Here is a 15,240-nt window from a genome sequence, read left to right on the forward strand (position 1 = left end):
TAGAGTAAACATGTTTATTACCAATTTTCTTCATATAACTCTGGTTACATTAAAATCATTCATTCATTCATTCAATTTCTATACCGCCCTTCCAAAAATGGCTCAGGGCAGTTTACACAGAGAAATAAATAAATAAGATGGATCCCTAACCCCAAAGGGCTCACAATCTCAATAATCTTTTAAAAAAATCCCATCAACAAAGCCAACTGTGTAAATATTTTTTCTGGGTTCAGAGAAGTAATTTGATATTCACTGTAACATAGGAAACTGCCATATACTGAGTCAGACCATTGGTCAATCTAGCTCAGTATTGTCTTCACAGACTGGCAGCGGCTTCTCCAAGGTTGCAGGCAGGAATCTCTCTCAGCCCTATCTTGGAGAAGCCAGGGAGGGAACTTGAAACATCCTGCTCTTCCCAGAGCGGCTTCATCCCCTGAGGGGAGTATCTTACAGTGCTCACACTTCTAGTCTCCTATTCATATGCAACCAGGGCAGACCCTGCTTAGTTATGGGGACAAGTCATGCTTGCTACAAGACCAGCTCTCCTCTCCAAGGTGGACAAATAAATGCTTTGAAACGGAATGTATATATGTTGGTAAATGATTTGTCTGGATGGAGGTCACCCATGGGTTGCAAGAGAAAAGAAATGGAGGCTGCTGCAGTGCTGAATCCTCAATTGACTTACTAAAGTGAACCCCTTTAAGCCCAATGGGGCTGTATTCTGAATAACCATGCTTAGGATTGCAGTGCAAGATACAATGGCAGATGACCTGTGGTGAGCAGGTGACCTGCAGTGTACATGAATGTGCGCGCACACCACACACACACACCACTAGGCTGGCTGGGGCTCACTTCCCATTCTGCTGCTTCTCCTCTTCTTCCATTTTTACCACCCTCCTTTCTGGCTGCCCCTCCAGCCATCTTTGCTTCCTTCCTCTTTGGGCCCAATCTTCCAGCAGCATGGAGCAGCAGCAGCAGCTGTGAATAGTCCCCATGGATTCAACTTGTCCTTATTGCTTGATCCCCCACCCCACCCCATTCAACGAACTATGCTCTTGTTTGGGCCTTGGCTGCACTTCATTTTTGTGATCCCTCAGCTGGACGGGTCTCTTCACCTACTTGTTCCTGCCACTCATTTTATTTTATTTTATTAGCATATTTCTATACCACCCCAAACCTGCATCTCTGGGTGGTTTACAATTAAAATAATTTAAACAATTAAAGTCATTTAAACATTAAATTCATTAAAATTAAAATCATTTAAAACCCAACATTAAAAGTATTAAAACTAGAAATCTAATTAAAAGCCTGGGTGAATAAATATGTCTTCAGTGCCTTTTAAAAAGTTGCCAGAGACAGGGAGGCTCTTATTTCAACAAGGAGCGTATTCCAAAACCCAGGGGCAGCAACAGAGAAGGCCCGTCCCCAAATAGCCGCCTGACAAGATGGCAGCAACCACAGACAAACCTCTCCAGACTATCTTAACGATCGGTGAGGCTCATGGTGAAGAAGATGTTCTCTTAAATTATCCATGGCCTAAGCTGTTTAGGGCTTTACAACCAGCACCTTGTATTTTGCCCTTAAACTTACCAGCAGCCAGTGTAGTTCTTTCAACACAGGAATTATATGGTCTCTCCTAGATGACCCAAAGACCAACCTGAATGCCACATTCTGTACCAACTGCAGTTTCCAGACTAGGTGCAAAGGCAGCCCCACATAGAGCTCATTGCAGTAGTCCGAGCACACAGATTGCACACCCAGATGAGCTGCTGCTGCCCCAGGCAGTGTGGAGGTTCGGGGGGCCGGTTCACATCATCCCGGCCCCCGTAAATCTCACAATGCACAGCACTCCTGTGTCAGTGTTGGCTGGGAGCAGCTGGCACTGACACACAAGCAGTTAACCTTGGCTAACCAGAAGGCTTCCTTGGTGGGCTTGCCGTCAAAGCGCCAGGTACCTTGCAACTACTGGTAGTTCTCATAGACAGCCAAGCCCAGGTCTTGGGTCCTCCTCAGAACAGCTTCAGTCTCATTGTGCTGTAAATCTAGCCTTGGAGTGCAAATTGACAGTGTCCTTCAAAGCAGCCCTCTGGGAGGTCCCTTTCAGAGTGATCTTTGAGCAATTCAGGGGAAAGGGAGAGGGAGAGAGGGAAATGTATTTTGAGGATTCCATCACTAGGGAAGCCAGCTAGGCCATTCTGATACACATCTACAGGGCAATATACATATCAAAGAGGAAAGGATAGCCAGATGACTCAGAGGCAATTAGGCAGTCAGAGAGATATTAGCAGCAAGGTCCATAGTCAGCAGTTTGTTTCCAGCTCACACTATTCCCAGAGTTCATATTGGGTCAAAAAGTGGTTCTAGCCAAAGTGGTTCTAGCCAAAGTGGTTCACTTGAGGGTCAAAATGGATGAAGCAGCTGAACCATAACATGGTCCGGCCCATGGCCCATAACATCAGGGCTCCCACCAAAAACCTCAAACTTGATAGAAGCTTGGAAACTTCCAACATGGTCTCTGTCTGTGCAGGTGCATCGCCCATTCATGTAAGAGCACAGATGACCACTAGAAGGATCAAAGTTACAGGTAAGCAACCTGTTGTTTCCTTTTAAAGAGGAGAATCTAAGAGGAAAGTAGAAATCACATCCAGGCATCCCTAGACACAGCCCAGCTGACCCAGCATCATTAAATTATATTGGGGGCTTCTTGTTGAAAGCACTGGAAGCAGAGAAGATGGAAACATGCTGTAAAGAATGGGAGGTGACATACTAGCTGAGAATGTACATGTGCTCATAATGCAAAATAAACATACCTCCCCCCCACCCTGGAAAAAATTGAAGGGTGTTATAAGTTACTCTCCAGGATATATGCTATTTAAATGTTACCCACTGAATATCTCTGATGCAAATGCCATTATATGACTAGGAGACTCAGGCATCTAAAGCAATGACTACAAAGATGTTTAGAATAAACTTCTAAAGAGTTTGTGAGGAATGACAGACTCCACTTATAAACAGTTTACAGTTGTTTGATTTTTCACATTACCGTTGCAGACCTAGCCTATAACTTCGCCCTGAACAAGGCCAGAAAACATGCATTCCAAGGCAAAGAGCAATAAAGATTGACACCTAAGGTAGAGCAGGGAAACATGATATTGGCAAGCGGAGATCAAAAGTGCTATTTTGTAGACCTAGTTTCTGAGTACTATGCAATGTTTTGTGAAGTGATATAGCACCACCTGCTGTTTGCATTTTATAGCAAAGATCTCTCATTTCTGCTGATGCTACAATCAAGCAAATGTCATACAATTAAATAAGCAGAGGATGTGTGGACCATTTATTTATTACTAGTATCTTTCAGCCCGTTAGATTAACGGGTGCTAGCAGCCTTCTCCGCCCGAGTGGGGGGGACGTGTCAGGAAGCCCACCCGTCCACTTCTCACCCATCTGCTCCCGCAGCCCCTTCAGGTCAACAAAGCGGGGGCGTCAGCGGCGCTGCTGGGGTTGCTCCCCTCGGCCATCTCCCCTCGGCCCCCTCCGAGGCTGCGGCTCTGCCGCCGCCTCCGAGGCCGTCTTCTCCCGCCGCCATCTTTTCTCTCCCCGCGGCTGGGCCGGTCCCGCCGCCACCGCCGCCTCTGGCTGTCCAGGCCCGGGACCCAAAAGGAACTCCCTCCTTTTTCGGCGGGCGGGTCAGACCCGCCGCCGCCTCTCCTCTCCCCGCGGCTGTTTCAGCGGCAGGGCCGGTCCTGCTGCTGCCACCTCTGCCCTCCCCGGTCCCCGCTTTCCGCTTCTCCTCCGCCCAGACGGGAGCCAACATGGCCGCCGTGTCTCTGCGGCCGTATCTTTCTCGGATTCAAAGCGCAGAGACACGGGCGCACACCCAAGCCTTTTATTATAGAGGATTTTATTTATTTATTTAATACATTTGTATACCACCCCAAACGCAAGTTTTCTGGGCAGTTTACAGGACAATAAAAACAGTCAATAAAAGATTAAAACATTTCAACAATTAAAATTAAAGTTAAAACTATTAAAACACAATTAACACACAATTAAAACAGTATCTAATTAAAAGCCTGGGTGAACAAATGCGTCTTGACTGCCCTTTTAAAAGTTATAAGAGATGGGGAGGCTCTTATTTCAGCAGGAAGTGTGTTCCAAAGCCTCGAGGCAGCAATGGAGAAGGCCCGTCCCCAAGTAGCCACCAGACGGGTTGGTGGCAACTGCAGACGAACCTCTCCAGATGATCTCAGTGGGCGGTGTGGTTCATAGCAAAGAAGATGTTCTCTTAAATACCCAGGGCCCAAGCTGTTTAGGGCTTTATAGATTATAACCAAAACCTTATACTCTACCTGGAAACTCACCGGCAGCCAGTGTAGATGTTTTAAAATAGGAGTGATATGCTCTCCGAGATGACCCAGAGACCAATCTGGCTGCCACATTCTGGACTAATTGCAGTTTCTGGCTTACATACAAAGGCAGCCCCACATAGAGCGCATTGCAGTAGTCAAGTCTGGAGGTGACCAGCAGATGTACTTCTGTTCTGAGGTCATTTATCTCAAGAAATGGACACAGCTGGCATATCAACCGAAGCTGTTAGAAAGCACCTCTGGCCACTGCCTCAACCCAAGACACCAGGAACAGGTTTGGATCCAGAGGTACTCCCAGACTGCATACCTGTTCCTTCTGTCTACTGAGTTCTGACCCCACACAATAAGTACTTCTGTCTTATTTGGATTCAGTCTGTTTGTTATCCCTCAAGCAGTGGCATAGTGAGGACGCAAGGGTGGTGGGGGCTGGTCTAGCCTGCCACTGGTAGCCTCTACCACCCCAGCCATACCCCTGTGTTTTGACGTCAGATACAGGGGGCATGACCATGTTAGCAAATGGGGCCACATGCCCTGTTTGGAAGTAAAATCTGGCCAGCGTCGCATTTGTGGCATTGCTGGGATGGCATCACCCTGTTTGGGAAGGCAGAGAGAGACATTCCTGGCCAGGCTGGGAGCCCAGCGCTGGCTGAAACTTCTCAAAAATGGAGCCCCCAGCCTAACCAGGAACACCTCTCCCTGTCTTTGCAAGCAGAGAGAAGCCATCCCAGCCACACTGCAAATGTGATGCTGGTTGAATTTTACTTCCAAACAGGGGGTGTGGCCCCATTTGCTAATGTGGCCATGCCCCCTGCATCTGACATCAGATGCAGGGGTGTGGCTGGGGTGCCAAGTGCAGCCCCTGCAGCATGGTGGCCCAGGTTGTTTGAACCTGTTTGCTCAATGGAGGCTATGCCACTGCCCTCAACCCACCCATCACTGCCTCCAGGCAGGCATTTAGGGAAGTTATGCCTTCTGATGATGTTGGCATGGGAGAAATAAATTTGGGTGTCATCAGCAAGCTGGTAATACCCTGCACCCAATCTCCTGACGATCTCTCCCTGCAGTTTCATGTAGACATTAAAAAGCATTGGACACAGGATGGAGCCCTGGGGGACACCATATAAAAGCTTGTGTTTTGAAGAATCAAAACTTTAATAGAATTTAATCAGTCTAGTATGCCAGTAAGCACCCTCTTTTTGTTTGTTTGCATGGGTTCTTTCTTAGTTTGCTAATGGCATCCAGCTAGTCTGCTTTTCAACAGTCAAAGCTAATGCTGAACTAAACATTCAACATGAAACAGAAGTCCAGCTCTGTCTGCAAAATTTCAGAAATTGTTATTCTCAACTGAAATTGTGTGATTCCCAAACAGCCCACTAACTTCCATGTGAGGGTGCATCTGCATAGAATTTGTGCCTTTTTAATGCTCCAGGATAGCTCTAGAAGCAAGCAGCACAGGAATGTGTCCCTCCAGGAGCGCCAGCGCTGCTCCGGCTTCTCTGTGCAATGATGGGCCAAGAATGGGGACAATGTGGATGGCAGGAGGGAGTGGTGGTGATCTGAAAAATGGCCCATATAGACAAATCCTGAATTCAGCAGAATACATGCATCTAAGCTTCCACTCTGGCAGGGGAAGTTACAAAGGACCCTGAACCAACTTGCAACCTGATGCCTGAACCAGTTAAACACTTGATAACTGTTTGTGATCCCCCCCCCTTTTACTCATTTTGCTTCTCACCTTATGGTTGTTTTATTTGATATTTTATTATTGTTTTTATTGATTTTACACTTACTTGTATATTAACTTATGTTGCTAGCCACTTTGCAAACTGAGAAGTGGGGTTAACTCATTTATTAAATCCTGGCTCTCTCCATTATTTCCTATGGATAACTGCCATTTACCCCACTGAAGACTGCCCCCGCCCTGCAAAAGTAACTAGGAAAGTCCATCTCCAGACAATGGAATGACCAGGCTAGGTTTTCTTATAGTCTATAAAGCACACAATGGGTTAATAATATTATCAAGCTTGTTCACAGCCATGTATTCTATATACTTATGCACCTATACTTTCAGGCCAAACCAGAGGGGAATGACTCAGAACCAAACTTTGCAAATGTAAAATAGCAAACGAATCACAGGGGCAGGACAAGTCAGGGTACCCTAGAGGAGCAAACAGATGCAGAGGCACACTTTTGAAAATAAAGAAATGACATTTACTTCTGCACAAACAGAGGCATGATGTGAAAACATGGTATTTGGCAACTTTGGTAATTGTAAGAATGACAGCAGCTCTCAGGGAAAAAGACACAAAACAAGGAAGGCAGTGGCTTGATTAGCTTAACAAGTAGCAGGCAATGCAATATGAGTGGAGAGGAAAAGAGCAGCATTTATACCTGTCCTTTAGTCTGCTGTCTCCTGAGCAAAGGTGGGGGTGAATCTCATTGAGGAGACCCAAAGGGTCCTGTCCACAGAAGTGCAGCAAAAGACTCAGCCATCCAGTTACTCAGCTCAATTGTCTGGGCATCTCCCCATTCAGATTTTTTTTTACTAGAGAAAGAAATATAAAAGAGTTAAAGCGAGAGAGAAAATAGCAAAAGAAAGGGAGGATGAGTCAATCAAAGTTTATTATGGTCTATGACCAGCACAACAAGGGGTGGGGGGAATACAATTAAAATATAAATAATTTAAAAAAACAAGTCAACAGTCTAACCCATCAACAACGTTATAACTGAAAGGTTATAGAGCAGCACTAGAACTGTTAATTAAAAACTGACGCAATCTTCGAGCTGCTGCACAAAAGCCCGCCACTTTCCGAGTAATGGCAGGTATGCTGTCCTCAAGCAGGAAAGCCACTTGTTGACTAGGTGAATTTCCTGGGAAACGAGCCAGCAGTGGAGATATTAGTTCTAAACGTAAGTCCCTATAAAAGGAGCAATAAAGCAAAACATGTTCGATTGTTTCAACTTCCCCATCGCCACAGGGGCATAGACGCTCCGCTTAAGGAGTCCCACTGTAGCGACCTTCAAGGACAGCAGAGGGAAAGCATCTACATCTGGCCTGTGTGAAAGCCAACCTATATCTGGGGATGTCTAATTGTTGCAGATAAGATAAAGGAGCAACAAGGTACCTTGTGGTATCGTTACAATAGAAACCCCGGAGACTTAGATAAATCTTCCTGCCGCTCCATGTCTAATATTTTCTGTTTCACCAAGGCATGGGCTTGTGATACTTCCATTTTGAGCAGGGTAAGCGGAAGCAACCCCAATGTTGCCAGTTTAGTAAGTATTCTGCGTTCCCAGGAGGCATGAAATGAATATTGTAATGTGAGAAATACTAAACTACCACGGGAGTGATGGATTTTAATCCAGTAAAAAATCATAACTATCCAATATCTAGCCTCCACCTTGACTAGACCCATCTCCAGTCTTAATCTGGCATTAGAGACACAATGGGGGGTCGAAAGTACAGCTCTAAGAAATTTAGATTGAATTCTTTCCATCTGCTGAAAACTAGATAAAGGCCCTAGCTGTGCACCATATGCAGGCTGAGCAAGAGATTTGGCAAGAAAAAGTTTAATAGCAGAGGGTGTAAAATGCCCCCCTTACTCCAAAAAACCTGAGAATAGCGGACGCACTCCTTTGAGCATTCTGGGACACATAGGTGGCATGTGGCTTCCTAGAGCCCGAGGCATGGAAGAAGACCCCCAAATAACTGAAGGTAGAAACTTGCTGAATAGGGTGGTCATCAATTTTCCAATTATGATGTTTAGGTTTTTTACCGAGGGCCATGATCTTTGTTTTAGCATAATTAATTTCAAGACGATTTCCTTTACAATAGGAGGCCAGTACCCCCAGGGCACGTCTAAGGCCCACAGGTGTTCTTGCCAGGATAAGAGTATCATCAGCATATAACAATGAGTTAATGTGCTTCTGCTAACTTTCGAGGGTGAAAATTCAGATCTGCCAAGTGAGTAACCAATCATTAATATAAAAATTAAAAAGAAGTGGAGCCAGTATACAACCCTGGTGTACCCCTTTCTGAGTGGGGATTGCAGAGGACAAATGGCCCCAGGGAGAGCTGCGCACCTTCAAGGCTAAGTTCTCATGTACAGCAGAGATCAAAGCCAAGAGGCGGTGATCTATCGAAGAAGCTCTCAATTTCTCCCACAATCTAGATCGTGAGAAGGAATCAAAGGCAAATCTTAGATCTATGAAAGCAGCATAAAGCGAATTGGGATACTTCTCATAGAGGTGTTGCAAAATTAGACAATTATCCATGGTAGATCTACCTGCCCTAAACCCAGCCTGTTCCTCCACCAAGATTGATTCCCTGCCCATCCAGTCCCTTGGCTTCCAATAGAGATGTCTTGTACAGAGCTTACTAATAACACTAAGGAGACTAATGGGCCTATAATTGGATGGAGAGAAAGGGAGGATGATAAAATGCAAAAGAAGAAATGTGGTGCTTGCAAAGAATGGGAAAGGTCCAACATACATTTTGACTAAGATTATGACGACTGAAAGAAAACTATATTCATTTTATTTTGTTTTTTTATCTCTTCTATTTAAGAAACAACCCAGCTCCTTAAACTCCACAGGCCCAACTGCATAAAAACGTGTTCCACAGAAACGTTTTCCAGTCCCCACCACACAGTGTTGAGCAGCAAGTTAGACTAAACCTTGCACTCTGAAGAAATACCTAAATATTTAAATTGGCATTGCAGTCTCCATTATTAACAGAACCATATTCAAAAGACAAATTACTAGAGCAGTCCTATGGATATTTACTCAGAAGTATGTCCCTGCAAATTCATTAAAGCTGCTTATTCTCAGATGACTGAGAATGCAGTGCAATTTAGATGACTACTCTAGTCTGAAATCAGCACAATGGCCGCAGAACAAAATGAGAGTTCTCTATATCTTTGCTTAGAAGCACTGTAGGTTTCATTGAACACAGTGGGATTTATTTCCGCGTAAACATATTCGCACCGCACATTACAGCACTATCGTCTGATTCCTAGATTCCTTCCACCATGCTCGCCTTCCGTTTTAGGACGGGAGTCCAGTCCTGTAAGGTTTTCCTTTTCCAGATGCCTCTTCGGTAAGGCCATTTCTTTTCTGCCACTTCCCTGGGATTCCCGCTTCCGCGTTTTCCTCTGCACCGCGTAGCCCCGGCTCCTCTCTTTCTCCTCCTCTCTCTAACTCCACGATCCGCGCTCCAGGTTTCGCCGATCGCCCAGCCGACTCCGCCCCGCAGCTCCGGTTTCAGCTGCTGCTACAGGGACCCCCAAGATGGAAACGCAGGGGCTGCCTGCCGCCGTGGAGGCGGCCCGGCCCGAGCCCGGCACCCAACAACATGGCGGCAGCGCCGTTGTGGGTGACGGGGCCGCCTCCTCCTCCTCCTCCTCAGGGCCCGCTCGCCGACCTCCTCGGTCTCATGACTCGGCGGCAGCAGGAGCCTCGGGCCTGGAGGTCACATTCCCAGTGTTGCTGGTGCTTGAAGGGAAGAAGCCGCCGGAACCGCCTCCGCTCCCCCCGCCGCCGCCTCCGCCGCCAGGACCCGCCGCCGCGTCCAGCGTCTCCATCTCGGCGGCCACCACCTTCGCCCTGTCGCCGCCGGGAGCCGGAGGAGGCCCTGGTGGGCAGCCGGACAGCGAGGCTCTGCTGCTGGTGCTCAACTTGGTGCGGGGCGGGGCCTCCGGGGGCTCCTCGTTGGAATCGCCGCCGCCTGGGCCGGAGAAGTTGCGCGGCCGCGGCGAGGGGGGCAGCGGCGCTCCGTCTTCGGGGCCCCCCTCAGAGGGGAGCGGGCAGCAGGAGGACCTCGGCACTGGCGGCTCGTCGTTCTCGGGCACGCTCACCATCAACAACCAGAGCCTGCTGGTGCGCTTCGAAAACGGCCTCCTCAGCCTGGGAGGCCCCGCTGCCTCCACGCCGCCGCCCCCCCAGCAGCCGCCGCCGCCCCAGCTCCCCAGCCGAGCCGTCGAGGCTTCAGCCCCAGCTGCAGGCGGCGGCCCATCTCGGACTCCGGTGGCTTATCCTTGCCCCGAGCCCCGCTGCGCCGAGACCTTCTCTCGCAAGCAGCTGCTGCGGCTGCATCGGCTGTCGGCGCATGGCGGGACGGCGGTGGCGGCTGCAGCGCAGGATCGTCGTGGTGGAGCCAGAGGAGAGGCGGCGGCGGCGGGCTCAGGTGGGGCGGCGCGTCCCCACTGCTGCTCGTTTCCCGGCTGCCCTTGGGCCTTCGCCACCGCCTACAAGCTGCGGCGCCACCTGCACTCGCACGACAAGCTGCGGCCTTTCGCCTGCTCCGCGCCCGGCTGCACGAAGCGCTTCACCACCATCTACAACTTGCGGGCGCACAGCCGGGCTCACGAGCAGGAGGCGACGCACAAGTGCGAGGCGTGTGGGCAGCGCTTCCCCAGCGCGGCCCGCCTTGGGGTGCATCAGCGGCGGAGCCATCTGGAGCCTGACCAGGCTTACCGTTGCGAATATCCAGGTAACCGGCCCACTGAGGGTCTTGGCCGCTGGCAAACGCCCGGTGCGTGTCTAAGAAGGCTTTACACACGCCTTCACTGGCTGGATCCCAGCACCAGACTACTTTGCAACACGACACGCAAAGTTGATTTAAGGCTTCGCTTATCTCCTAGTACTTAAAGCCCCGGTAGAACCTTTGGGCGTAGGCAATGCATGTTGCTACAATGGGATAGAAAGGGAAGGTGCCAATTTTAAACCAAACCTTACATTTAGCATTTGTAGTTAAACTGTAGAATAAAAAAACTTTGGAACGTCGTGTTGGTCTGTTAGAAAGAAATCCTGAAATATCTGTAAGATTACTGCTAGTGTTCTAAGTAAAACTGAGCTTCTGCTTGCTAATACAAGTACTGCTAATGGTTTTCTTTTATTTTCTCGACTCTTCCTTGGAAAGGGCCCCTGTATACTGATTGGTAATAGAGACAGAACTAAATTACACTAAGGAAAGTGTAATTGTGTTCTGGAGATGTGTCTTCCATTTGAACCACTCTTGGATGCATATTACAGAAGAAATGTTGTTTTGCTTAAAGAGATTACAGTACTTGAAACTGCCAATGGTAACCTTCACTTTATGAGCTTTTTTCAAGTCAAAAGCCAATTATATATTTTGTTTTGCCCCTTTTGAAGGAGTTCATGGTACCCTACAGTTGGCCCAAACTTAGCCATCCAGTGAACTTTGTGGCTAAGTGGAGACTTGAGCCCAATTTTTTTTTCCAGGTCTTGTGCTATATATCCACTCTACTAATGATCCTCACTATTTTCGGATTCAGAATGGGGGTCAGTTGGCAAAACATCTTCAGTGTGAGAGCCACCATGCTGATCTCTGCAATGATAGTGCAATGCTGCACTATTCCTGGGTGGTGGGCAGCCTTTAAGAAAAATGAAGCTTGTCGAGCCCTAGTGCTTCTGCAGAAGATAAGTATGGAGCGCTGGGAAATGCTACCCCTCACAGCACTTTATCCATAGAGCTCTGTGGGGAAAGTACTGGGAAGCACTACATGTCCTAGTACTATATGTGTGCCTTCCAAGGCAGTGCTGGGACTTGACAAGTCTCCATTCGTCTTAAAGACCCCTTTCCCACTGTGCTGGGGAAAGCACAGCACTGTTTGGTGGAAATTGTTACCTCTGTATTGTGTTGACTCCCTAGATCAGAGTTGCTCAACTTCAGCCCTCCTGTAGATGTTGGACTACAATTCCCATAATCCCTGGATATTGGCCATTGTGGCAGGGGATTATGGGAGTTGTTGTTCAAAACCAGCTGGGGGCCTAAATTGAGCAGGCCTGCCCTAGATGGATGTATTTGAATTCATTCCCGTTTAGTTGCAGTGACTTTCAGAAAGCAGTTCTGAAAGTGGCATTTTAATAAAATGTTGCGTGCAACTTGAGTAAAATTATTTTGAGAAATTGGGATTAAAGGAAAGCCCTAGGAAGTTGACAGATTTTAACATGGATGTGATCCAGGCCTTCTTATTAACATAACAGTAAATTTCCATCTAGTCCAGCATTCTGTTTAAAAAGTTGCCACCCAGATATGCCTTTTGGAAGTAGGACTGTGCATTGGATGCTCTGATGCCAATGAATTTGCAGCACCCCCCTCTAGAGGTGTGCACAAAACCGGTACGTTCGGTTCAAGTCCGAATGGGACCATGCGTGTTTGGTTTTGTGCGCACTCGAACACCCCCTAACAGCCCCTGGTTCTTGTTCAGGGGTTCAACCTTAAAAACAAAGTTTTTAAAATAATAACTGAGACTTACTGCTTTTGGGTGTGTGGCTGTGGTGGGGTCTCCGGAGGTTCCCTCTCCTCCCACCAGAATTCCCCGGTGTCATCATGGCCTGGTATGTGCAGTTTTCTGCCTGTTCAGGGCCTCTGTGTAGTTGCAGCAGCCATTTTGGAGGCCGCTGTGCATGTGCAATGGGCCTATGCATGGCTGGGTAATGAGACACACAACCTCCCCCCCCCAGCTGTGGCAGCACTCCCAGAGATGTTAAGTTTCAGGGGTTTTTGTGTGTGTGTTTTTTCTTTTTTCTTTTTTAAATTAAAGGTAGAACCCCCAAACTGGCTGGGGGTGTTTGGCTTGAGCCAAACAGGGGCAGGTTCAGTTCAAGGCCGGCTTGATGTAGAATCCTTGACTTGGGCAAGTTTGACGTTGAGCTGGTTCAAATTTGAACCTGCTTGCACACCCCTGCTCCCCTTCTGCTGCCATGTGAAGATGGCCACTTGCGCTGAAGCCATCTCCATGCAATTCTTCACATTTCTGGTGTGTATGGGGAAGCTCTTCTACAGTAACCAAATAGAGTGGAGTAGGAAAAGTACGTGGAGATATTTGAGAATTGTTGCTTTCCCCAGTGCTTTCCTATGAGGATACTCCACCTATCCTCATGCCATCTTGCACAGCTGAGGGCAGATGCATCAGAGTGTCCGATGCACAGCCCTATGGGGAAGCATAGAAGCAGAACATGAAGGCCTTCCCCCTATTATGTATCTCCAACATCTGCTACTTTGGGTAACCTGCAGATGAAATAAAGATTCTATGAGCTGTTGAGACCAAAAATCTATGTGCCATGCTTTTAATGATACAACAGGGGTACCTTAGCAGATTGTGTCTATGCAGGTAAATGATTCTGTTGAGGTGAAGTCTTACTCATTATCATGTTGAGACCCTAAAAGTTTAGATCTGGAGAAGAAGCAGCAGTAAACCCCTTGTAAAATGCACAGTTGAGGTCTCGTCCTGTGGTTGCTTGGGAAGAAAAGGAAACTGTACTGATTGGGGCTTTTATGGATTTTAAGGTGCGCTGAAGGACAGAAGCTGCAACAGCTCTGCTGATTATAAGTTTAAGTTAAAATATATTGCAAACTTACAGTTGCTTTATAAATGTTCTCAGGAATGTGATTATCATCTCTAACTTTTTTCAGTTTTTATGTGAGTGACGTAACTGACATATAAACGAGTTGCATTGTTTGCTTCTACATGTTGCCTAAAATAGTTTTGTTTCCCCCGCTTTCTCCAGGTTGTGAGAGGACCTTCATAACAGTGAGTGCATTATTTTCTCATAACCGAGTCCACTTCAGGGAACAAGAACTATTCTCCTGCTCCTTCCCAGGCTGTAACAAGCAGTATGACAAAGCCTGCCGACTGAAAATCCACATGAGAAGTCACACAGGTGTGAAGTGAGAGCATTAAGAACATAAGAACAGCCCTGCTGGATCAGGCTCAAGCCCCATCTAGTCCAGCATCCTGTTTCACACAGTGGCCCACCAGATGCCTCTGAGAAGCCCACAGGCAAGAGGTGAGGGCATGCCCTCTCTCTTGTTGCTCCTCTGCAACTGGTATTTGGAGGCATCTTGCCTCTGAGGCTGGAGGTGCCACCAGACTAATATCCATTGAGAGGCCTGTCATCCATGAATTTGTCTAAGCCCCTTTTAAAATTGTTAAATTGTTTTTAAGTTTTTGTATATGTTTTAAACTGGTTTTATGTTATTGTAAACCGCCCAGAGATGAACGTTTGGGGCGCTATACAAATTTGATTTTAAAAACAAAACAAAACAAAACCATCCAAGCTAGTGGCCATCACCACTTCCCGTGGTAGAGAATTCTATAGATTAATTATGCACTCTGTAAAAAAGTACTTCCTTTCCCGGCCTTCATCTTCATGGGATGACCCCAGGTTCTAGTGTTGTAAAAGAGGGGGGGAAATTATATGTCTCTACTGCATGCATAATTTTATACACCTCTAGCATGTCTCCCTGTAGTCACCTCTTTTCCAAACTAAAAAGCCCCAGATGTTGTAGCCTTGGCTCATAAGGAAGGTGCTCCAGGCCCCTGTAGTTTTCTGGATCCCCCTTGAATCCCTTCTTGAAAATCGGAGTATGTTAGCTACTTTCCAGTCCTCTTGTACAGAGCTTGATTGTAGAGACAAGTTACATATTTTTGCTAGGAGATCAGCATTTTCACATTTGTGTCCCTTCAGAACTCTTGGGTGGATGCCATCTGGCCCTGGAAGTTTGTTAATTTTTAGGTTTTCAAGACAGTTTAGAACATCCTCTCTTATCACCTCAAATTGCCCCAGTCCTTCAGGCTCCAAGCCTGAGAAGCTCAGTTCTGGAGTGGGGATATGGCCAGTGGCCTCCACCATGGACACAGCAGCAAAGAACCCATTCAGCTTCTCTGCAATCTCCTTATCCTTCCCCATAATCCCTTTCACATCCTCATCATCTAAGGGTCCAACTGCCTCTTTGGCAGGTTTTCTGCTTCAGATGTATTTAATGAAGTTTTTGTTATTAGGAATGTGCACAAACCGGTCTGGAGACCATTGCAGAGCCCTCCAAACCAGTTCGAATGTGGCACAG

The 15,240-nt window shown here is 47.3% G+C and overlaps 2 protein-coding genes and 1 long non-coding RNA gene across 9 annotated transcripts in view; 2 read left to right on the forward strand and 1 right to left on the reverse strand.

Annotated features, from left to right (window-relative positions):
- On the reverse strand, nt 1–9,486 carry LOC128344846 (uncharacterized). Of its 3 annotated transcripts, none has more exons than XR_008316092.1 (3): nt 9,354–9,486; nt 6,759–6,912; nt 1–2,716 (listed from the first exon to the last, which is right to left on the reverse strand). It is a non-coding gene; the product is annotated as an uncharacterized LOC128344846 (long non-coding RNA). The 3 variants fall into 3 exon arrangements; XR_008316091.1 differs by having other exon boundaries at nt 1–2,742; XR_008316090.1 differs by lacking the exon at nt 1–2,716 and having other exon boundaries at nt 3,872–6,912.
- The window catches only part of UROC1 (urocanate hydratase 1), a 170,934-nt gene that overhangs the window by 99,765 nt on the left and 55,929 nt on the right, over nt 1–15,240 (forward strand). The gene's annotated exons all lie outside the window — the stretch shown is intronic.
- ZXDC (ZXD family zinc finger C) overlaps nt 9,247–15,240 on the forward strand; it is a 27,063-nt gene continuing 21,069 nt past the window's right edge. For all 5 annotated transcript variants that reach the window (XM_053295776.1, XM_053295777.1, XM_053295780.1 and 2 more), the window contains exons 1-2: nt 9,247–10,857; nt 13,902–14,054. In XM_053295776.1, the coding sequence (XP_053151751.1) occupies nt 9,657–10,857; nt 13,902–14,054 (1,354 nt within the window). In that variant the 5' untranslated portion in view covers nt 9,247–9,656. The remainder of the gene's footprint in view (nt 10,858–13,901; nt 14,055–15,240) is intronic.

Source organism: Hemicordylus capensis, chromosome 2 (genome assembly GCF_027244095.1).
Source record: "Hemicordylus capensis ecotype Gifberg chromosome 2, rHemCap1.1.pri, whole genome shotgun sequence".
Classification (NCBI taxonomy): Eukaryota; Metazoa; Chordata; class Lepidosauria; order Squamata; family Cordylidae; genus Hemicordylus; species Hemicordylus capensis.